Consider the following 24,781-nt stretch of genomic DNA (forward strand, 5'->3'; position numbering starts at 1 on the left):
GCGGGAGTCAAGTCCCGCAGAGCTCCAGAGCTCCCTCTCCTGACTGCTGTGAACTTTCATCAGCCCCAGGGGCTCTGCGGGTTCCCCTTAGGGCTGGGATGAGAAGATACATGAGCCTACATCATTTTACACTCCATTAAGACATTATTTTTCAGGACAGGTCTGGCCAGATCAGCTCTCCAAAGAACCAACTTTGAGTACAAAAGGGGCTTCTCTAAGCCTGTTAATCTCTTCCCAACCCTTAGATGCAGGCAAAGTCTGCCCACAAATACATTATACCTGTATACATCAAATTATCTATATACATTATATTATGGTTATATTTGCACACATTCACCTTTAGGAGTTCAAAGAAGACAAACATTTTTCTGATGTCCCCTGCCAGATTTAGTGATTTAGATGCTTCCATATTTTTGCCTCCAGCATTATAAAAGGATTTTCCCTCTAAATTCTGTCTCTAGGAAAAATGTCTAGTTCCCTGTCTGATTAAATGAGATCAGGCATTGAGAAAGTTCTTAGTAAGTTGTAAAACGTTGTGAAGAGCTAGAGAGAGAAACACCATCTTGGGTAAAGTTCTAGGTCCGAATTTTATGATTCATTTCTTTAGGAAATGATCCCTGTATCACTGTCCAGCCCATGTGCTCTTCCCTCCCAGTAAGTCTATGGCCCACATGAGATCTACCATTAATTGGTCCCATATCACAAACCATGACTTTCTTTTTTCAACAGAATTGCAAGTAGATATAAGGCAAATAGATACAGTTGGGTAAAAGTTTGCTTATTGTTTTAATTTGCCAGCACTTCTAAATCATTTATCTTCTGGAGGTAGATAAAAACAACCCACAGGTTGTTGTTAAAGGCAAAATGTCAAGGTCTTGCCAACATCTGAGGGCTCTCTAGAATGTATCCCAGATCTGTGGTTTTTCTATTGTGGGAACTCATTTTTATTGTGGGAAAGAAAACGTGGCTTTCTCAGAGAATGGGCTGCTGAGTTCTGAAAGGTGGCTGCATCTTAATGGAATGCTAAATTGCAAAACTCATTCTTATGCCATATAACTGTCATGTGGAAGGGAGAATTAATAAGAAGCAATTGTCATGTTGTTTTTATTATTTTTAAAGTACATGTAAGAATTGAGGAGAGGTTAGGTCTCAAAGGCATACTTGTTCTTAAATTAAATTTTCACTGAATGAATAAATAAATATCAGTGATGAATGGATTCATATGGACAACTGAAAATGTTTGCTGAATTGATATGTACTCAAAATTTCAGGACAAAGCCGTATTAATGAAAATTCTTTTTTCCATCTATTCAGTTATTGAATTATATATACAACACTTGTGAATAATAAACTGCCTCTTTCTGACATGTTAATGCCTACTTTCTTTTAATGTGTTCACAAATACTAACACAGCAGTTAAACTTGGAGGAAGCGAGAGACGTCTCAAACATGTTAGAACAAATAGTAAATACAGACCAGTAAGCAATTTTGCACATTTTACTGGAGACATGAATTATATCAGCTGAATCCAGAAATTCAAGAAAGCTTGGCAAGAGTTAAATGAATGCCCATTTTGGTAGGCTATGTAGCATAACAAAGACTTGGTATCATACGGACCTGAATTTTGAATTCTGGCCCTACAAGAATATAACCTCATGCAACTTATTTAAACTTCTAATAAGAGCCCCCATCTCCAAAATACAGATAACTATACCTACTTTTACATTTGCTATGTGTATAAACTTTAAGAAACATATTTTAAAAACCCACACATTGAATATAGTGTCTATCCCAGAGCAAGCAGTCAGTTGATAGCCATAACTATTATTTGGTGGTCTGCATGTTACAAAGAACCCTGCATTTCCTTTAGGGTCCCATTATAGTTTATGACTTGGTACAAAATGCTTACCTAATTATTTAACATATTTTATAGAAAGGAGTTTGCTTCAGGTCTAAATAAGAACATAAGGATTCTAAATAATGAAAAACCTCAAACAATGTAATCTTTGAAAGTGAAAATACTAACATTATTTATTAATATTAAGATTCACTAATATTAATCTCACCTATTTGACATTTTAGAAATAGTAAGATCGTTATCTGGTGGCTAGGTTATGTCAAACCAAAAACTATTTCTATATTGCTTTAAAAATACACATCTTTTTTGCTTGAAAATATCTGTATATGGCCCCTTTGTAAATCCAGCTAGTCCTTTTACCATAAAACTGGTAATGTTATTGATAAAATCATGTAAATTAATCTTAGAGAGTGCCAGGCAGTCTCACCAGAGGAGAGGACCAGCATAAAACAGGATCCCATCTGTACCCGTATTCTTTTTGGAACCACTCACTCCCAATGTCTTGGCTACTCTGTGACTGTAAATTTTAAAGTTGCCAAATGTATAACCAGGCAGCATCATTAACACCAGGAAAACTGGCTCACCATCAATTAAGAAAACCTCCAAATACTTCTTTTTCATCTGCTTTTGAAACTTGTTGTGTTTGCTTACTTAATAATACCCCTCCTTGTTCCAATAAGAACTAGAAAAGACTCTCTTCTCAAAAGTGTTTTCAAGAATTTTCTTTATTTGGCAGGTTGGTTACTGGAATGATATGGATAAATTAGTCTTGATTCAAGACATACCCACTCTTGGCAATGACACAGCAGCTATTGAGAACAGAACAGTGGTTGTAACCACAATTATGGTAAGTTTTGGTCTATGCTTTATGCTGTTCCGTTTTGTCCACAGGCAATTTTAGTTCCTCAGTTGTGGTAAATAGGGAGGGTGGAGGCTGCATCAGCGTGGCCATATGGGCGTTTGATCCACAGTCTTTCGGGGCTTCAAATAGGTGTGTCCTGAGCCTTGAGTACATTCAGTGCTTTTATTTGTTACCTTTTGTTGCATTGTTGTTCTTGGAAAAATCCTCAGATGTTAAAAATTGAAACTGTCACATTGTAGTTGGAAATGTATGAAGTGCTGGGATTCCAAAGGACAAAAGAACATGAAAAAGATCAACAACCAATCACATAAAAATATCCCATACTAAACACCATATTGTTGTTACTATGTTTTTTAAACCATGAATGTAATTAGAGTTAATGGTGTTTAAAATTATAATTTTCAGGTACTTTATTTATCAGATAATGATTTGCATTGTCTGTTTATAAAAGTGGAGATATGAATGTGAAGATTTTAATGAGCATGTTTAATATAACTCAGTGCTTTAGAAATAAATCTTGTTCTATATTTATTTTTAATGTGCAAAGGGTTTTCGCACCGATTATTTTTCTCATTGACCAGTGACAAATACACAATGCAGTTACTGGATTTCTCCTAAGAATTAAGAAAAACATAATTTCTTCATTTGGCCACATCATAGAATGAGAAGTATCCTAAGGCTGCATTTTTTAAGAGGTTCTCAGGAAGTTACCATTTAAATAGTAGAACATTTTATGTATTTTTCTATTCTAAACTCAAATATGCCTTTTGGGGTCAATGTAAGTCAAAGGAGATCAACAATCGGTGACCTTTCTATCTTAAAGTTGTGTATCCTCAGCACACTGTCTCCTTCAGCAGAACACATTTTAAATTATTTGTGTAGCCCTTACTCTAAATAAAGCAGAAATATTTTATGTAATTTAGTTTTTACCATATGTAATTTTAGTTTTAGGTTTTTAATTATGTTGAGTGATTTCCAAAATTTTGACATAGGGGTCAAAGCATGAAAAAGCCAGAGAGAAGCTTTCGGATGTTGCAATTAGTTTTATCTATGTTGCATCAGCAGCTAGCAATTTAATGTCAATCTGCCAACCCTTGATTGGAATTTTATGATTTTAGAATGCAAACCAATCAACAGCAGTGTTTGTGTAAGAGTGAAAAACATATTCCTTCTAACTTGATCGTGTAATATTTGCATGGGACTTGAAAAGCAATATATATATATATTTCTTTTCCTAAAAAAGACACAGTAATGGAAAGTCATACTTCAGTACAGTCCTCCTCTTTTCAGCCTCTGATGAAGAATCCTATTTTAAGACATTGATCAAGAGAGAAATGAGTTCCACGCTGTTCGACCATTCCTAACTAAGGCTCGAGTCTGTTCTCCTGTGTAGTAAATTTAAGCTAATTATTCATGTGGGATTCTTCTTGGATGACCAACTCTGGACTACCAGAAAAAAAAATTTTTTTTAAGATCTGTGACTTTTCTGAGATACTAGACTAAAAGAAGAATTAATCCTCATCTTTCTCAAGAAAAAAAAATAGATGTTGAAAGGAATCACTTAGTGATTCTGACATATCAATTCTCATATCTTGAAATGAGGTCATTGTACATAAATGATGGAATTACAGCACTCTTAATTCCAAGTGAAGGTTTTCTAAAAGTAAAAATCTATGAATTTGTGTGCTTGTTTTCTGAATATACACAGTTGTTTTCTTAAGATTTTTTGGAAATATTGCCTGTTCTGTATAAAATAAAGTGTTTTAGTGTGCATTTTAGGTATAATGTACAGAATCACCTTTCTATCCCTGTTATTAAAGGGGCTGGAAATATAATTCTTAAAACCAAAAGAGTGAATTAATTTTGCAAGCATGGCTAGTTTTCAGGGAGCATGCTATCAAAAAAATAAGTGAAAATGAAAAATCCAACTGTTTCCTATATATATAAGGAGTATTCTGTAAAGTTATCTGTTGCTTGACAGTGATATCACCAATATTTTTGCTATCAAAATGGTACAATAGTAGTACTGTGTTTTGTATAAAAATGTTATCTTCATATAAATATTACTTCTGATCTTTGCAACTGTGTAATCATTCAGTAATCCAAAAAAAAAATCCCATCTTGGAGTTCCTTCCATGAAAGTGTTTCTTATATTTGCTTTTGTTGGAAACAGTAGCCTGGAACCTATATCTCCACCACCTCATGCATTTTGAAAGAAATATGATTCCTTGCAGATCAGTGAGAGATTGGCGACTGTGTGTAATAATCCCAAACTCAACTGAAAACTCCCAACACAGAGGGAGTTGGTTAGACACTGTAATATGTGCAAAACATATCTAGACATAGAAGAAAATGGAGAGCATTGCAGCACTGGAAATCATTCCTTTTGATTGAAGTTTATAGAGTGTCACTGTTCTTCCATTTGTCTTTCCTTTGTGTATGTTGTTATATATATGTTGATACACTGTAATGACATATGCTATTATTAAATAAAATTGATTGAGAAATGCATTTATCCCTTCATAAATATTTATTAAGCGTCTGCTGTGTGCTAGACACAGCTATAAGCCTGGGGAAACATTACAGAACAAAACAGGTGACAACCCAGCACTCAACTGAAGTTACATTTCGTGAGAGAAAGAAAACAAAAAATATAGTAAAATAAATATGGCAGATATCATTCTAAATAAAATGTGGCTTTAGCCTTTTGTACTGTCAACATTTATTTTTCTTGTAACAGTGTAATATATCTATAACATGATCTTCATTTTAATGACTAAGTTATTCTACCTGAATCTAGTCATACTGAATATAATTTGCTAAATCTAAGTAAAAAGTAAAATTGACAGTATCACTGCATGAGAATCATGACTACAAAGTTGAAAAGTCTAATGTTCGGATTCAGATGCCCATCATTTTTTAATTCTTAATGACTGAATATTTTATGAAACCTGTAAAATGTATAAGACTGTGGCCATATTAATTGAACTATTTACATTCAAAATAATAATTTGTGTTAAATAGCAACCTAAGGAAGCCAAACCTGAGCCATGTGGTTTGGTAAGTGCAGCAACTGAGGAAAAGGCAGTTTGCAGTAGACGGTTGGAGGAAGAGGGGATGTTTCCCCTGTAACCTCCCCGATTGTTTTGGCTGCTGAACTCTCTGGAAAAGGAGAGATAATGCAGTATATTTTAGCAAAGCCCATTTTCTCCCAAATCATTACTACTGAAGCTAAATGATGCTTAAGATGCATTCCTCAACTAAGAAGGTACTTCTTACCATTTTATGAACATAACAATCCTTAGGGAAAATTTTCCATAAATCCAAATTTATCCACTACAAGATCAGAATTATGTTACAAACCTAAAAGCAATACACTTGATCTTTCCAGAGATTATTTTTTATGGTTTTCATGAGATATTTGATATTTTAATCTTCTCTGTGTAGAATTTTGTAGATGCACTATACATAGGTACAAGTACATATACAGCAATAGACACACACATATTTATATACATGTAAACTTACATATCAGTCATACAGATATGATTATTTTCTTTCTTGTACCAAATATTAATTTCCCCATACATACATCTGCCTACAGAGGGCTTGTAACTCAATTAGTTTTTAAATAAGTTATTTTGCATAAACAAAATTCTGCAGCTATTAAATTTACTCATTTTTTTCTGAATTGGATAATAACAATTTGATTTCCACTTTAAAAAATTTTACCCATGGGATAAATTATCTACATCCATTAATATACATTGGAGGAAATCAAAAATCCACATTACAAATAACTGGTTGATACTACTGATTTTATTATTTTAATTGTTTTCAATAGTAATTGTAATGATTATATTTGTGATGTTTAGAAAATCTTAAAGGCTTTCCATTAAGCATCTATTTAAACAGCTTTACTTTTGCTAAATACAAAAAGTCCAAAAAATAGTTCCTCAGGAGGAAAATGATACTTTATGATTAAAAATCATCTTAATTCATTTACACAAACATTTTCATAAGCAAGCCTTAATGTAGCAGCTTTAGACAGAGACTGATTTCTTTCCTGAAATAGCAGAGCAGATGTAGAACACTATCTGTTATGGGAATTGTAGTAATAAACTCATAATCACTAAGAGGTAGAGCTTTTAAAATAACTTATAAGGAGTTATTGTTCCACAAAACACAGTAGTTGGTAATAAAGATGGTATGGTAGGTTGTACTCTTAAGGCAGAAGTAAGAATAAGAGGGCATATTCCTCTTCTCTGATCATTCCATTTTTATTCACAATTGAGCACCTGGGACTCCATAAGCCTGCTTATCAAAGATGCCCCACAAATCTCCCTTAATGATTTGCTAGAACTCATTTTTATTATATTGGAAAGATTTGATACTTTCTTCACCCAGAGGAGCCCCAAAAACTTTGTACTAAATTTCCCCAATTATGCAGTGTTTGAAGGACTTCTTGCAGACAAATTGTCAGATTGGGGATGGGATAAATAGGGAAGTTGGGCGAGTATTGAGGATTTGCTTCTCATTTGGATTTGACATGAATGAAAAGCAAAATGAGACACACTCAAAGAAATTGGGTGGAGCTAAGCAACTTTGAGAGCTTCTGTTCCAGAAAATGCTAGACTTTCTCTCCCTTTGTTCTTCCACCTTCCCGAGTGTGATCATTTTATTTCTCTGATGCTGCATGCACCACTCATCTGAATCTTAATGACTGGGCAGACCCCTGGTTGGCAAAGAGTCTAGCTAAATTTCTAATCACTATCTTCAGTAAGCTGAAGGGTTTTCTAGCCTTCGTTTATTTGTTTGGCACAAAAACAAAGACCTGATGGGCCCCTGCTGTGCTAAAAGGAAGTTGAAAAAAATGAAAGAAGACAATGAAAACATTTACCTATATATGCATATGCCCATTTCAAAAGAGATCTAGGTCCTGTTAATATTTTCTTTCCTTTTGAACACCTGAATCAGAAGTTCTAATATCACTACGTTGCCACAATAGTCCTATTTAGGAAGCACTGATCAACCAGGGAATCTTTATATTTTTTGAGTGCTTTATATGTACCAGATTCTATAAGGAGATAGAGAAAGGTTCTATCTAATTGTTTACTCAAGATTTCATATGGAGAATTTCATCCACTAAAAAATACAGAAATTCACCTCTTTAAACTTGCCCCTCCTCTTGGTAAATCATGTTTAATCTCAAATAGTTGTACATATTTTGACAGATGCAACAATAGCTCCGAAAATGTCCACATACAGCTTCAATAGCCACTTCTGCTAGTTCTTTGAAATCGAACAGCTTAACATCTCCGAGACAAACTTTCCATCTGCCAAAATGGGAAATGCCTACCTCAAAATGTCAGTGTGAAAAGTAAATGAAAGTTCGCGATTAAAAGACTTAGCACACTATGACACAAAGCGAGAGCTATTATTATTTCTCACTACTATATTGTTTTATTTTCCCCCACCACTCTCTCTCCTTTACCCTTACTACACAGAATTTAATCCCAATTAGTCACAAGAGGACAAGGGGCATATGTTCTTCATTTTTGTACCCCTAGTTCCCAGCAAACTGCCTGGCACACAGTGGGTGCTTAATAAATGTTTGAATAAATAATAAAAATGTAAATTTTAATGAAGCAAATTGCTCAGTATATAATGTTGAGGAAATTTAGCAAACTAGATAATACGAGCTGGAGAAACTTCTGAACACAAAGCTAATATTGTAATATACATATATTTGAGGATTAAATTTCGTAAGTGTTCAAATATTTCAGACACTTTAGAATTGATCTCAACCAAATGTGAGCCTTCTATATACTCCTTTTGAAAAACTTAAGATTTTTGTACTAACAGTTATAGGTGACAGCTATATAGCCATTTCAATTAGAATGTCAAGCATTTTACAAAGGCGTGATTCTTGCTTTTTTCTACATATTCTCCCATATTTTAATTAGCTATTGCAGGGGGAAAAAAGAAGAAAATGGAAGGATTAGCTCATTTTAACTACTAATATAACATATCTTAGGAATTAGCAGTGTTATGTAATAACTCCAAATTTCATAACCACATTTATAATTTGCAAAACTCTTTACATTTGGGGAATGTTTTCAATAAACTAATAAATAATTTTCATCTATCTAAAAAAGAGACAATTATTTGCCTTAGTTTTATAGGTAAAGAAACTTTCTGTACCCAAGTCCAGTGTTAGAAAATACATCATATTCAAACAGTGAGAGATTTCTGGGTCACTTGACCATATCAACCTAAAGCAGAACTTAAGAAAATAATACAAAGACTAATTCTAGACAATTGCCCATAATAGTTATTTAGGGCATCTCTATGAAAAAATCACATACCATGTAATTTACATTTTTATTCAGTTTTTTAAAGTAGTTTCTGCATTTACAAAGTACATAAAAACAAAAATCAGAATTAGTGCAGACTTCCATGTTAGGCAAAGTAAATTACCTTCTAATCCAGAGTTCCAAGAGCATGTTCACCTTCTTCATTTATAAATTTTGGGGAAAAGGAAAGATTTGTCTGAAAATTACTAGGTGAATATTACAGTACAATTTTATAAAATGTAAGTACATGCACTCAATGACATTGTGACTAAATGTTGTATTCCCTGTCTGCAAATGAGTAAAAAATCCGAAGTATGACCAGGAGTTCTCTGTGTATTGCATGTTCACCAGGCAATCGTCTAGTAAAGTGGCCTTAGGTTCCATTTACAAAATCAAGTGCTTTTTGGTCAATGTGTCTCTCTAGTTCATGGCCTTCAAATGTTTTGATTTAGGGCTGTGTGTGTGTGTGTGTGTGTGTGTGTGTGTGTGTGTGTTTTCACTGAAAACTGTCCAGTTATTATAAGCCACCAGTCAAGTGTTTCATTTTATTAGGATTTTCACAATAATTCTTCATCCTATTTTCTGTCTTACTTGCTTCAAAACCTAAATGGAAATATCACTTGAAGTATGTGATAATCACAGTTGAGGGAAACTATTAACTTCCATTGGGGACATATTTTATAATAGAATTAAAATTCATAGAACACAATAGTAATTAAAGCAAAAATATTTGACAATTTTAGGAAAGCTAATTTAATGCAAATAAGTATATATACTTTTTTAACTATTAACTCTTTTCTTCTCTGAACTTGCTAGTACCTGCTCTGAGAAAGACATCCTACTCTTAGCAAAGAAAAATGGTCTGGCTCTTGCCCTCTTGTTCTAAAGAAGGTCACGGTTGAATGTGGCTAAATGAGAGGTAGAATATGCAGACCTGTGACCTTGAATGAGTCTATTATATGAAGCTGACAACTCAATCGTCTTAAACTTCATGATACATACTTTGGAAATAATCATTTAATAGCCAAAATGATAACTTATGCTTCTCTAGAAAATTATTAATGTATATTTTCCTATCTTAGTTATGTGCTGAGTAATAATCACTCAATAGAAAATGATTTTAAAGATTTCACTTTTAGTATCCACTGCAAAGCAACGTAATATACTTCTAAGCATATTTATATATTCATCTGTTTTATTATTGATTGCTAGCCATACAAAATCAGTGTGTATACTAATACTAAACATCATCTTTTCATCAAATTCTGAAACTGAAAAGTTACATAAAGATTTTTAAATGTTTTACAATTTCTCCTTTACAGTTCTACTTCTCTCATTATAGGAATCCCCATATGTTATGTACAAGAAAAATCATGAAATGTTTGAAGGAAATGACAAGTATGAAGGATACTGTGTAGATTTGGCATCTGAAATTGCAAAACATATTGGTATCAAGTATAAAATTGCCATTGTCCCTGATGGAAAATATGGAGCAAGGGATGCAGACACAAAAATCTGGAATGGGATGGTAGGAGAACTTGTTTATGGGGTAAGCAAATCGATTTATTGAAGAATTTACTTACATAAAACTGAAACATTTTTTCACTTGGGCACCTGTCAATTTTTAAAAGCTTATTACTGTTTTTTAAATTTGCATTTACCTTTAAAGAGGCATATAAAATGTTCAAATGTTTCTCTATTTCTTTAATAATGCAATTCCAAAGCAACTAGAGAAACTAACACTTGATAACTTCAAAATCAGGAGAAAAGATAAAAATTTGAAATATGACATCCTATGTAAAAAAAACAAAAAACACTGACTTCACTATCTGTGATGATTATTCTGTAAGTTTGGTACTGCTATATACCACAGACATGTCCTGATAAGAATTACAAAACAAATCCATTAGTGATCTATTATTTAATAAATGTAGTAACATTTCCTTCAACAGCCTAACACTGGACCTTATTTTACCTTAATTATTTATGTCCTTGTTGGTTATAATTACTGATAAATATCTTTAAGTAATTGGTGAAGCGATCATTAAACTACTTTAGCATCTATAAAACATTCACCAATAATGTTAGATTCTTACAATTTTGCTGAACACAGTAGATTTAAACTTTATGCAATGCCATCATTGTTTCACAGATAACAAAATACAAAAGTTAAAATTATTTCCATAGCAGGCTTCACATGAACGTATGTCAAGTTCTTCCCTTTGATTTCACCAGATGCTGAGTGTACATGTTCACAGGAAAGGACAAATCCAGTGTAGACATTTCTGCCTGAATCAGATTAATATTGCTCTTTCCAGCTGCCCCTGCAAAGTGTCAAAAATCAAACCAGCAGTTATCAAACGCTAGTGCTGGCATATATCCAAAGTTGAGAAACCAAACAGAGAGCTCACAGTAAGCTTTATTCATCGAGTAAACAATAAAAGCCACATACACTCAAAATGTTATCTAAAATTTCCTTTAAACCAATTTATATTTCACAGATTTCACCTTCAAAGCATAATATGTCTAATCCTCACAAGATCCTTTTGAAATGAAGAATTACATGAGTCATCTTTCCCCAGAAAAGAGTAGCAGTAGAATGAGTTAGAACAGAACTGAAGTCTACCGAGGGGCTCACCTTCCCAGCCAGAAATGCAACTCAGTAGTTTTGTGATTCTGCATCCTGCTTTTCAGACGGTGAAGCAGTGAGCATTCTCCACACAGTCCACTACAGTAGCTATAACCCCAGCAGCTAGAGCAAACTTTTGGCATTAAAGAGCAATCAGTTAGTTTTATATCCATCTGAAAGCACAGCTGACTAGTTAGGTACCCTAAATGGACACAAAAAAATTGCAGTTTTAAATAAATCAAAAAGGATTTTGCCACAGGGCTCTTCAACAGTTTATGTAGAGCTTTTAGTTCCAAAGAAAAGGGATTCCTTCCTGAAGCATGTGTGTTCCTTCGTAATATTTTAAACTTTTGATAACAATAAAGCAGATTTTAACTGTGAACATTACCCAAGTTGTTAGAACTACAGTAATTCATTCTCTTAAAAAACTGACCAGGGTCCTTAGGTAATATTCCATCTCAAAAAATCGTGCTTGTCCTATAGAGAGAAATAAAACCAAATACACTTATAGAAAAAAATATCGTTCTAGGATTAACCATTAATTATGGATGGGATAGCTAATCTGAGTTACTTTCTAAGGCTTTTGTTACAACTCTCCCCTCTGGAATCTCTACCTATGGGCAGCTCAGGGTTTGCCTGAGAAGATTCTTTGCCAGTGTTCTTACCATGTTTTATAAGAGGGATATTGTCTAAATAATGACAAGTGATATGAAGAGAGCAGCATAATTAAGAAAAAATATATATATCTGTAGCACACATGTCACAGTAATAGAAAGTCCTAACATTGTGCAGTTCTCAGAGATACACATGAATACCTTGATCTCTGCCACTTGGGTTGCCCACTTCTTCTCTAAAAGGAAATCTTCCATATCCCTTACACGTTCTGCAGATTTGGTACTTTCCATGCTGGTGTGTGCAAAGTCTGTACTTCCTTCTCAACTTTTCTTCTTTCTTACCCCTAACACATACACAAATGCCCAGTTTCCAAGGCCCTTAGGTAATATTCCATCCAGTCTCTTCTACCCAGCAAAGTCAATAAGACAACAGAATTATTAACTTTGAATACCATATTTTTTCTATTAAGGTATTATTGATATTCTTATGAAGGTTTCACATGAAAAACAACATGGTTACTACATTCACCCTTATTATCGATTCCTCGAAAATACCCCATTGCAGTCACTGTCCATCAGTGTAGTAAAATGCCACAGAGTCCCTATTTGTCTTCTCTGAGCTACACTGTCTTCCCCATGACCCCCCTCACACCATGTGTGCCAATCATAATACCCCTCAATCCCCTTTTCCCTCCCTGAAGCTTCCCCTTTGATAACTGCTAGTCCCTTCTTGGAGTCTGAGTCTGCTGCTATTTTCTTCCTTCAGTTTTGCTTCATTGTTATACTCCACAAACAAGGGAAACCATTTGGTACTTGTCTTTCTCTGCCTCGCTTATTTCACTGAGCATAATACACTCCAGCTCCATCCATGTTGTTGCAAATGGTAGGGTTTGTTTCTTTCTTGTGGCTGAATATTACATTGTGTATATGTACCACAACTACTTTATCCATTCATCTACTGATGAACACTTAGGTTGCTTCCATTTCTTGACTATTGTAAAAAAGTGCTACAATAAATATAGCATAGTATATGTCTTTTCGAAACTGGGCTCTTGCATTCTTAGGATAAATTCCTAGGAGTGGAATTTCCAGGTCAAATGGCATTTCTATTTTTACTTTTTTGAGAAACCTCCATATTGCTTTCCACAATGGTTGAACTAATTTACATTCCCACCAACAGTGTAGAAGGGTTCCCCTTTCTCTGCATCTTCACCAGCACTTGTTTTTTCTAGTCCTTTCAATGTTGGACATCCTAACAAGTGTGAGGTGATATCTCCTTGTGGTTTTAATTTGCATTTCCCTGATAACTAGCAATGTGGAGCATCTTTTCATGTGCCTGTTGGCCATCTGAATTTCTTCTTTGGAGAAGTGTCTGTTTCTATCCTCTGCCCATTTTTTTAATCAGGTTATTTGCTTTTTGGTTGTTGAGGCAGGTGAGTTCTTTATAGATTTTGGATGTTAACCCCTTGTCAGGTATGTCTTTTACAAATATATTCTCCCATACTGTAGGATGCCTTTTTGTTCTCTTGATAGTGTCCTTAGCTGTATGGAAGCTTTTAAGTTTGATGTAGTCCCATGTATTCATTTTTACTTTTGTTTCCCTTGCTCGAGGAGATGCATTCAGGAAAAAGTTGCTCAGGTTTATATTCAGGAGATTTTTGCCTATGTTGTCTTTTAAGAGTTTTATCGCTTCATGACTTACATTCAGGTCTTTGATCCATTTTGAATTTACTTCTGTGTATGGGGTTAGACAGTGATCCAGTTTCATTCTCTTACATGTAGCTGTCCAGTTTTGCCAGCACCATCTGTTGAAGAGACTGTCATTTCCCCATTGTATGTCCATGTCTCCTTTATCGAATATTAATTGACCATATATGTTTGGGTTAATGTCCAGAGTCTCTATTCTGTTCCATTGGTCTGTGGCTCTGTTCTTGTGCCAGTACCAAATTGTCTTGATTACTGTGGCTTTGTAGTAGAGCTTGAAGTTGGGGAGTGAAACCCCCCCCACTTTATTCTTCCTCCTCATGATTTCTTTGGCTATTCAGGGTCTTTGGTGTTTCCATATGAATTTTTGAACTATTTGTTCCAGTTCATTGAAGAATGTTGTTGGTAATTTGATAGGGACTGCATCAAATCTGTATATTGCTTTGGGCAGGGTGGCCATTTTGATGATATTAATTCTTCCTAGCCAGGAGCATGGGATGAGTTTCCATTTGTTAGTGTCCTCTTTAATTTCTCTTAAAAGTGTCTTATAGTTTTCAGGGTATAGGTCTTTCACTTCCTTTGTTAGGTTTATTCTTTTTGATGCAATTGTGAACGGAATTGTTTTCCTGATTTCTCCTTCTATTAGTTCCTTGTTAGTGTATAGGAAAGCCACAGATTTCTGTGTGTTAATTTTGTACCTGCAACTTTGCTGTATTCCGATATCAGTTCTAGTAGTCTTGGAGTGGAGTCTTTAGGGTTTTTTATGTACAATATCATGCCATCTGCAAATAGTGACAGCTTCACTTATTCTTTACCAATTTGGATTCCTTGTATTTCTCTGTTTTGTCTAATTGCCATGGCTAGGACCTCCAGTACTATGTTGAATAACAGTGGGGAGAGTGGGCATCCCTGTCTTGCTCCCGATCTCAGAGGAAAAGCTTTCAGGGTCTCGCTGTTCAGTATGATGTTGGCTGTGGGCTTATCATATATGGCCTTTATTATGTTGAGGTATTTGCCCTCTATGCTCATTTTGTTGAGAGTTTTTATCATGAATGGATGTTGAATTTTGTCGAATGCTTTTTCAGCATCTATGGAGATGATCATGTGGTTTTGTCCTTCTTTCTGTTGATGTGGTGGATGATGATGTTGATGGATTTTCGAATGTTGTACCATCCTTGCATCCCTGGGATGAATCCCACTTGGTCATGGTGTACGATCCTTTTGATGTATTTTTGAATTCAGTTTGCTAATATTTTGTTGAGTATTTCTGCATCTACGTTCATCTGGGATATTGGTCTGTAGTTTTCTTTTTTGGTGGGGTCTTTGCCTGGTTTTGGTATTAGGGTGATGTTGGCTTCATAGAATGAGTTTGTGAGTATTCCCTCCTCTTCTATTTTTTGGAAAACTTTGTGGAGAATGGGTATTATGTCTCCTCTGTTTGTCTGATAAAATTCTGAGGTAAATCCATCTAGCCCAGTGGTTTTGTTCTTGGGTAGTTTTTTGATTACTGCTTCAATTTCTTTGCTGGTAATTGGTTTGTTTAGATTTTGTGTTTCTTCCTTGGTCAGTCCTGGAAGGTTGTATTTTTCTAGGAAGTTTTCCATTTCTCCTAGGTTTTCCAGTTTGTTAGCATATAGGTTTTCATAGTATTCTCTAATAATTCTTTGTATTTCTGTGGGGTCCATCATGATTTTTCCTTTCTCGTTTCTGATTCTGTTGATGCGTGTTGACTCTCTTTTTCTCTTAATAAGTCTGGCTAGAGACTTATCTATTTTGTTTATTTTCTCAAAGAACCAGCTCTTGGTTTCATTGATTTTTTTCTATTGTTTTATTCTTCTCAATTTTATTTATTTCTTCTCTGATCTTTATTATGTCCCTCCATCTGCTGACCTTAGGTCTTATTTGTTCTTTTCCCAATTGCAATAAATGTGACGTTAGACTATTCATTTGGGATAGTTCTTCCTTCTTTAAATATGCCTGGATTGCTATATACTTTCCTCTTAAGACTGCTTTTGCTGTGTCCCACAGAAGTTGGGGGTTTGTATTGTTGTTGTCATTTGTTTCCATATATTGCTTGATCTCTATTTTAATTTGGTCCTTGATCCATTGATTACTTAGGAGCATGTTGTTAAGCCTCCATGTGTTTGTAAGCCTTTTTGCTTTCTTTGTACAATTTATTTCTAGTTTTATACCTTTGTGGTCTGAAAAATTGGTTGATAGAATTTCAATCTTTTTTAATTTACTGAGGCTCTTTTTGTGGCCTAGTATGTGGTCTATTCTGGAGAATGTTCCATGTGCACTTGAGAAGAATGTGTATCCTGTTGCTTTAGGATGTAGAGTTCTATAGATGTCTATTAGATCCATCTGTTCTAGTGTGTTGTTCAGTGCCTCTGTGTTCTTGCTTATTTTCTGTCTGGTGGATCTATCCTTTGGAGTGAGTGGTGTGTTGAAGTCTCCTAAAATGAATGCATTGCAATCTATTTCCTCCTTTAGTTCTGTTAGTATTTGTTTCACGTATGCTGGTGCTCCTGTATTGGGTGCATATATATTTATAATGGTTATATCCTCTTGTTGGACTGAGCCTTTTATCATTATGTAATGTCCTTCTTTATCTCTTGTGACTTTCTTTGTTTTGAAGTCTATTTTGTCTGGTACTAGTCCTGCAACACCTGCTTTTTTCTCCCTGTTGTTTGCATGAAATATCTTTTTCCATCCCTTGACTTTTAGTCTGTGCATGTCTATGGGTTTGAGGTGGGTCTCTTGTAAGCAGCATAAAGATAGGTCTTGCTTTTTTATCCATTCTGTTACTCTGTGTCTTTTAATTGGTGTGTTCAGTCCATTTACATTTAGGGTGATTATTGAAAGATATGTACTTATTAGCATTGCAGGCTTTAGATTCGTGGTTACCAAAGGTTTAAGGTTAGCTTCTTTATTATCTTACTGCCTAATTTAACTTGCTTATTGAGCTATTATAGACACTATGTGGTGATTCTTTATTTCTCTCCTTTCTTATTCCTTCTCCTCCATTCTTTATATCTTGGATGTTTTATTCTGTGCTCTTTTGTGTTTCCTTTAACTGCTTTTGTGGGTAGTTGATTTTATTTTTTGTCTTTAGTTAGTATTTGGTTGGTCTGCTTTCTTTGCTGTGATTTTATTTTCTCTGGTGACATCTATTTAGCCTTAGGAGTGCTCCCATCTAGAGCAGTGCCTCTAAAATACCGTGTAGAGTTGGTTTGTGGGAGGCAAATTCCCTGAACTTTTGCTTGTCTGGGAATTGTTTAATCCCTCCTTCATATTTAAATGATAATCGTGCTGGATACAGTATCCTTGGTTTAAGGCCCTTCTGTTTCATTGCATTAAATATATCATGCCATTCTCTTCTGGCCTGTAAGGTTTCTGTTGAGAAGTCTGATGATAGCCTGATGGGTTTTCCTTTGTAGGTGACCTTTTTCTCTCTAGCTGCCTTTAATACTCTGTCCTTGTCCTTGATCTTTGCCATTTTAATTATCATGTGTCTTGGTGTTGTCCTCTTTGGGTCACTTCTGTTGGGAGTTCTGTATGCTTCCGTGGTCTGAGCAACTATTTCCTCCCCGAGTTTGGGGAAGTTTTCAGCAATTATTTCTTCAAAGACACTTTCTATCCCTTTTTCTCTCTTCTTCTGGCACCCCTATAATGTGAATATTGTTCCATTTGGATTGGTCACACAGTTCTCTTAATATTGTTTCATTCCTGGAAATCCTTTTATCTCTCTCTGTGTCAGCTTCTATGAGTTCCTGTTTCTATTCCATTAACAGCCTCTTGCACCTCATTCAGTCTGCTCTTAAGTCCTTCCAGAGATTGTTTTATTTCTGTAATCTCCCTCCAGACTTCATCCCTTAGCTCTTTCATATTTCTCTGAAGATCCATCAGCATGGTTATGACCTTTATTTTGAATTCTTTTTCAGGGAGATTGGTTAGGTCTATCTCCCCAGATTCCTTCTCAGGGTAGAATGTCTGGGTTAGTCTGGTCTGTATCAAATTCTTCTGACTTTTCATGGTGATAGAGGTAGTTGTGGGGAGCTGGTGCGTGTGTCGGCTGCGAGAACGTCCCTTCTTGCTGGTTTGTGGCCTTCCTCTCCTGGGAGAATGGCAACCCCTAGCGGCTTGTGCTGGGCAGCTGCACACAGACTGTGTTTCTAATTCTTGCCCGGCCACTGTGAAAGAAGCTCTGCCCTGCTGCTGTGGGCGTGGTCAGCCTCAGGCTGCTTCTCCACTATGGCAGAGCCGTGTCTGAGGGGAAATGGGCAGGAGGCTGTTTATATACAGCTGTGAGGGGCCTCCAGGCTGCGCTGCTGCCCAGGGGGTTAGGGTGCCCAGAGTTCCCTGGGATTCCCAGCTGCTTGGCTAAGTGTCCCGGGATGCTTCCATCCAGCTGTGGCGTCTCTGTCCCTTTAAGACTTTCAAAAAGCATTCCCTTTTCTTTGTCCCAGGGGCTCTGGCTGCAGGGACCCACTCGCAGGTTTTACTGTCCCATTTCCATGGTGTCCAGCACCCCACTCACTGTGTGTCTGCACTCTGGTGCAGATGGCTAGGGCTGGGTGTTCAGCAGTCCTGGGCTCCCTCTCCCTCCCCGCTTTGACTCCTCTCCTCCTGCCGGGAGCTGGGGTGAGGGGGCCCTCGGGTCCCACAGGGCTGGGGCTTGTATCTTACCCCCTTTGCGAGGCTCTGTGTTCTCACAGGTGTGGATGTAGCCTGGATTTTGTCCTTTATCTTCTGGTCTCTCTTTTAGGGATAGTTGTATTTGTTGTAGTTTCAAAAATATATGTGGTTTTGGGAGGAGATTTCTGCTGCTCTACTCATGCTGCCATCTTGGCTCCTCCCCCTGGTTTGCTAATATTTTGTTGAGTATTTTTGCATCTATGTTCATCAGGGATATTGTTCTGTAATTTTCATTTTTTGTGGTGATGACTGTGCCTTGTTTTTGTATTAGAGTGATACTGGCTTCATAGAATGAGTTTGGAAGTATTCCCTCCTCTTCCATTTTTTGGAAAACTTTAAGGAGGATGAGTATTAGGTGTTCACTAAATGTTTGATAAAATTCAGCAGTGAAGCCCATCTGGTCCAGGGTTTTTTTCTTAGGTAGTTTTTTGATTACCAGTTCAATTTAATTGCTGTTAATTGGTCTGTTAAGATTTTCTGTTTCTGTCTTGGTCAGCCTTGGAAGATTATATTTTTCTAGAAATTTGTCCATTTCTTCTAGGTTATCCAGTTTGTTATCATATAATTTTATATAGTATTCTCTAATAATTCTTTGTATATCTATGGTGTCTGTAGTGATTTTTCATTTTTCATTTCTGATTCTGTTTATGTGTATAGACTGTTTTTTTCTTGGTAAGTCTGGCTAGGGGTTTATCTATTTTGTTTATTTCCTGAACTAACCAGCTCCTTCTTTCACTGATTCTTTGTATTGTTTTATTCTTCTCAATTTTATTTATTTCTTCTCTAATCTTTATTATGTCCCTGTTTATACTGGCTTTGGGCCTCATTTGTTCTTCTTTTACTAGTTTCATTAATTGTGAGTTTAAACTGTTCATATGTGATTGTTCTTCTTTCCTGAGGTAGGCCTGTATACTTCTCTCTTAGCATGGCCTTTACTGCATCCCACAAATTTTGTGGTGTTGAATCAGGCACTGCATTCTATTTCCCCCTTTAATTCTGTTAGTATTTTTTTCACATATGTAGCTGATCCCATGTTGGGTGCATATATATTTATAATAGTTATATCCTCTTGTTGGACTGACCCCTTTTATCATTATTTAATGTCCTTCTTTGTCTCTTGTGACTTTCTTTGTTTTGAAGACAAATTGTTGTCACTTGTCTCCATATATTGCTTGGTCTCTGTTTTTATTTGGTCATTGTTCCATTGATTATTTAGGAGCATGTTACGAAGCTTCCATGTGTTTGTGGACTTTATCATTTTCTTTGTGTAATTTATTTCTAGTTTCATAACTTTGTGGTCTGAGAACCTGGTTGGTACTATTTCAATCTTTTTTAATTTACTGAGGCTCTTTTTGTGGCCTAGTATATGATCTATTCTTGAAAATGTTCCATGTGCATTTCAGAAGAATGTGTATTCTGTTGCTTTGGGGTGTAGAGTACTGTAGATGTCCATTAGGTTCATCTGTTCTAATATGTTGTTCAGTGCCTGTTTCCTTACTTATTTTCTGTCTGGTTGATCTGTCCTTTGGAGTGAGTGGTATGTTGAAGTCTCCTAAAATGAATGCATTGCATTCTATTTCCCCCTTTAATTCTGTTAGTATTTGTTTCACATATGTAGGTGATCCCATGTTGGGTGCATAGATATTTATAATAGTTATATCCTCTTGTTGGACTGACCCCTTTTATCATTATTTAATGTCCTTCTTCATCCGTTGTAACTTTCTTTGTTTTGAAGTCTATTTTGTCTGATACAAGTACCTAACTCCTGCTTTTTTCTCCCTATTAGTTGCATGAAATATCTTTTTCCATCCCTTTACTTTCAGTCTGTGTAAGTCTTTAGGTTCGAAGTGAGTCTCTTGTAGGCAGCATATAGATGGATTTTGTTTTTTATCCATTCAGTGACTCTGTGTCTTTTGATTGGTGCATTCAGACCATTTACATTTAGCGTGATTATCGATAGGTATGTACTTATTGCCATTGCAGGCTTTAGATCCATGGTTACCAAAGGTTCAAGGGTAACTTCCTTACTGTCTAAGAGTCTAACTTAACTCACTTAGTATGCTATTACAAACACAATTTAAAGGTTCTTTTTTTTTTTTCCTCCTCCTTTTTCTTCCCCCTCCATTCTTTATATATTAGGTAACATATTTCGTACTCTTTGTCTATCCCTTTATTGACTTTGGGGGAAGTTGATTTAATTTTGCGTTTGCTTAGTAATTAATTCTACTTTCTTTATTGTGTTTTTTTTTTACCTCTGGTGACAGCTATTTAGCCTTAGAAACACTTCCATCTATAGCAGTCCCTCCAAAATACACTGTAGAGATGGTTTGCGGGAGGTAAATTCTCTCAGATTTTGCTTATCTGGAAATTGTTTAATCCCTCCTTCAAATTTAAATGATAGTCAAAAAAAATTTAATGATAATCTTTCCGGGTACAGTATTCTTGGTTTGAGGCCCTTCTGTTTCATTGCACTAAATATATCGTGCCACTCCCTTCTGGCCTGTAAGGTTTCTGTTGAGAAGTCTGATGATAGCCTAATGGGTTTTCCTTTGTATGTGATCTTTTTTCTCTCTCCAGCTGCTTCCAAAAGTCTTTCCTTATCCTTGATCTTTGTCACTTTAATTATTATATGTCTTGGTGTGGTCTTCCTTGGGTCCCTTGTGTTGGGAGGTCTGTGCCCCTCAATGGCCTGAGAAACTATCTCCTTCCCCAGATTGGGGAGGTTTGCAGCAATTAGCTCCTGAAAGATACTTTCTATCCCTTTTTCTCTCTTCTGCTTCTGGTACCCCTATAATATGAATATTGTTCCATTTGGATTGGTTACACAGTTCTCTTAATATTCTTTCATTCCTAGAGATCCTTTTTTCTGTCCGTGTGTCAGCTTCTTTGTATTCCTGTTCTCTAATTTCTAATTCATTTATCATCTACTCCACCATATCTAATATGCTTTCAATTCCCTCCATTCTTTTCCATAATGATTGGATCACTGTCCCTAATTTGTTCCTGAGTTCTTGAATATTTTTCTGTACCTCCATGAGCTTGTTTATGATATTTATTTTGGAATTTCTTTCAGGAAGATTTATGAATTCAGTTTCACATTACCCTTTTTCTGTTGTTTGTGGGATTTGGGGTTGAACCAGGTTCCTTTGACATTTCATATTTGTAAGTGGTGCCCTCTAATGCCCAGAATCTCTACTCTCTGGAGCTGCTCAGTCCCCGGAGCAATGTCAGGAGTCCCAGGGGAGCGGTACTGGTGCCTGGAGGGAGGAAAGAGCTGTTTCCTGCTTCCCAGCTGCTATGCCTGTCTCCGCTGCCAGGACCAACAGGCATTACACACAGGTGTAAGCCTCTATGTTTTGTGTTTGTAGCTGCCATAGGCTGGGCTTCCCTCTGGCTGGCCTGACACCAGGTCAGGGGCTGCCAGTTTGCAAGCCAGGTGTAGACTAGCTGGGAGGAAAGTGCAGCTGGTTGCATATCAAGGTGGGGGGCCTTGGATCTGCATAACCAGCCAGGGGGATGGAGTGCCTGAAACTCCTGAAAGTTCCCAACCTGCTGGTCAGAGTGCACCTGGACAATTTTGTCTACCTGTCCTTTCTCCTGAGCAGTAAGCTCTGTGCAGTCCTTGACCCTCTAGCAGCCCTCTCACTGTTAGGAAATGTCTCAGGCTGCCCGCCTTTCTTTTGCCCCAGAGCAGCTGGATATGTATCCCTGTTTTCCACAAGCAGCTGGAATCTCAGTCTCTCCAGGTATTCTGCCTCTCTTAGGTTTCCATCCCCTCTAATCACCAGAGTACCCCACAATGTAGGTCATGCTCCTAGAGCAGGTCTCCAGGGCTAGATGTTCATCAGTCCCAGGCCTCCACTCCCTCCCTGCTCTGTTTCTCTTCCTCCCACCAGTGAGCTGGGGTGGGGAAGTACTTGTGCCCTGTCAGGTCACAGCTTTGGTACATTACCCTTTCCTGTGAGGTCTGATCTTTTCTCCAGGTGTATGTGGTCTGGCTCAGCCTTCTTTCCTGTTGCTATTTCAGGATTCATTGTATTAATTATATTTTTGTATTATGTGTGGTTTGGGGAGGAGGCCTCTGTCTCACCTCTCACGCCCCATCTTTAATCTCTCTCGAATCCCATGTTTTTTAAATTTCATTCTTTGCCAGTTTTTTTAGTGTGTTAGGAATAGATTATCTGTGAAACACTTGTGTGGGATCTCAGCACTGCAGCAGTTGGAGACCCAGAAGTTCAGAATCTCCCTTACACTCTCAGGTTCTTTCTGCTTATCCCGCCTCCTGTGAGTCCGTCCTATGATCTTGTGTGGCATTCTGATCTGGGGCCTTATCCTGGGCCCTGCTGTACTTGTGTGTATGCCTTTTAACACACAGGAATATTTCTCAAAGCACTCTCCATGGCCTACCAGCACCAGAATTAGCTGTGGTGTATACTAAAATGCTGGCTCATGAGCCTCATTCCAGAGGTTCTCAAGAATCCAAACATTATCAAGCTCTTGCCAGACATACTTTATACACTTAATTTTGGGAATCCCTGAGAAATAATAGAACAAGACAAATCTCCAATGTTAGCAGAAAAAGCCCAGATGTAGCATCTTTGTTCACTGGCCTCTTTCAAAATACAAACTTCAGACTTTAGCAGCATCTTCACTGAGCACTGTGGTCACCACCTTCACCCAGCGTTTGCCTCCTATGGCATCTAGTTTTATATCCTGGAGGCTTCTGTGTTTCTCTTCACATTTCCTTCTAAAGCTTTTACTCTTATTAGTAGTAACTTGTGTAAATAAAAAATTTCAGGAGATACTTACACAGAGCAATATAGTATATGAAGGTGGCATTTCAGATCAACTAAAGGATGCATCATTCATGTATATTCTGTTGAGATAGCAGGACAGCTACTTGGAAAATTGAAAATTTTATAACATTATTATGCAATATACCCAGTAAATTATAGAGGGATTATAGGTACTAGAATAAAACATATGTAATTGAGATCAATCATACAACATGAGAAGGATTGTCTACACATGAAACCAAAGCCTGAAAACACATAAAGATGATTTTATATGGCTACAACACAATTTAAAATACAGATATTGCAATAAGATACCATGAACCAGGTTAGGTAAACAAAAATCGTTTGTGAATAGGGGAAATATCTGGAAAATTTTAGGAAATAAAAGTTAAATTTATAATGTATCAAAGAATTTGTAAGTTAGTAAGTAAAAATATGAATACTCCATATGGAAAATAGGGACAGATTATGACAGGTAATACATAAAGGAAGTAAAAGTGGCTATTTATTCTGTAAAGCCAAATGTAAATTAATACAAAATGTTCTAATTTACCATATAGCAAGTTGGCAAAGATAAATGAGAATAAAGATACACAGTTGATGTCCAAGATGCAAAGCTGCACGTGATTCAAATCACAGTTCTGGTGACAGCAGAAATGTGCATGATCTTTCTGGAGAAAAGTTGGGCAAAATATAACATGAGAATTAAAAAGATAATCATTTAGATCAGCTATCCCATCTCTAGAAATGTATCTTAAATAATTAAGATTCGTACTAGTATTTGTTCTTCAAAGACGTTCATATCATCAATGTTAAAATTTGTGTAAAACTGGAAACAATATAAATATCCCCCAAAATAATAAACTGATTGAGTAAATATTGATGCTTTCACATAATACAATAATTACAATCATTAAACCCTTTTTAATTTTTAATATAAGTTGAAATGAAAATGAATTCATTGTTCTTTTGAGGAGAAAAAGGAATTATAAAATACAATGTTCTGTAGTGTCCCACTTTAAAATAAAAAAACGTAATTCATAACATGATATCTAGCAGATCATGAATAAAGAAAAAGTAAGAGTGGATGAGGGGAGTGGAGATAACTCCCTAATTTTCTGGTGTGTTTTTACATACTAATTTCTCTAGAGCTAGTTAATACATAACTTGTATAATGGAAATTATACTAATAATAATAACTCTGGGGAGACTAATAACCTCCCATCAATGAATCTGGCTTTTATATATGCAGGTATTTCTGATG

The 24,781-nt window shown here is 36.1% G+C and overlaps 1 protein-coding gene across 7 annotated transcripts in view; it reads left to right on the top strand.

Annotated features, from left to right (window-relative positions):
* The window catches only part of GRIA4 (glutamate ionotropic receptor AMPA type subunit 4), a 413,780-nt gene that overhangs the window by 339,609 nt on the left and 49,390 nt on the right, over positions 1 to 24,781 (top strand). For 6 of the 7 annotated variants that reach the window (XM_057491184.1, XM_057491182.1, XM_057491183.1 and 3 more), the window contains exons 10-11: positions 2,595 to 2,705; positions 10,419 to 10,625. In XM_057491184.1, coding sequence (XP_057347167.1) covers positions 2,595 to 2,705; positions 10,419 to 10,625 — 318 coding nt within the window. Of the gene's footprint in view, positions 1 to 2,594; positions 2,706 to 4,010; positions 5,246 to 10,418; positions 10,626 to 24,781 lie in introns of those variants that run through there. The other variant, XM_057491185.1, reaches the window with a different exon arrangement.

Source organism: Manis pentadactyla, chromosome 13 (assembly GCF_030020395.1).
Source record: "Manis pentadactyla isolate mManPen7 chromosome 13, mManPen7.hap1, whole genome shotgun sequence".
In the NCBI taxonomy this organism is placed as follows: domain Eukaryota; kingdom Metazoa; phylum Chordata; class Mammalia; order Pholidota; family Manidae; genus Manis; species Manis pentadactyla.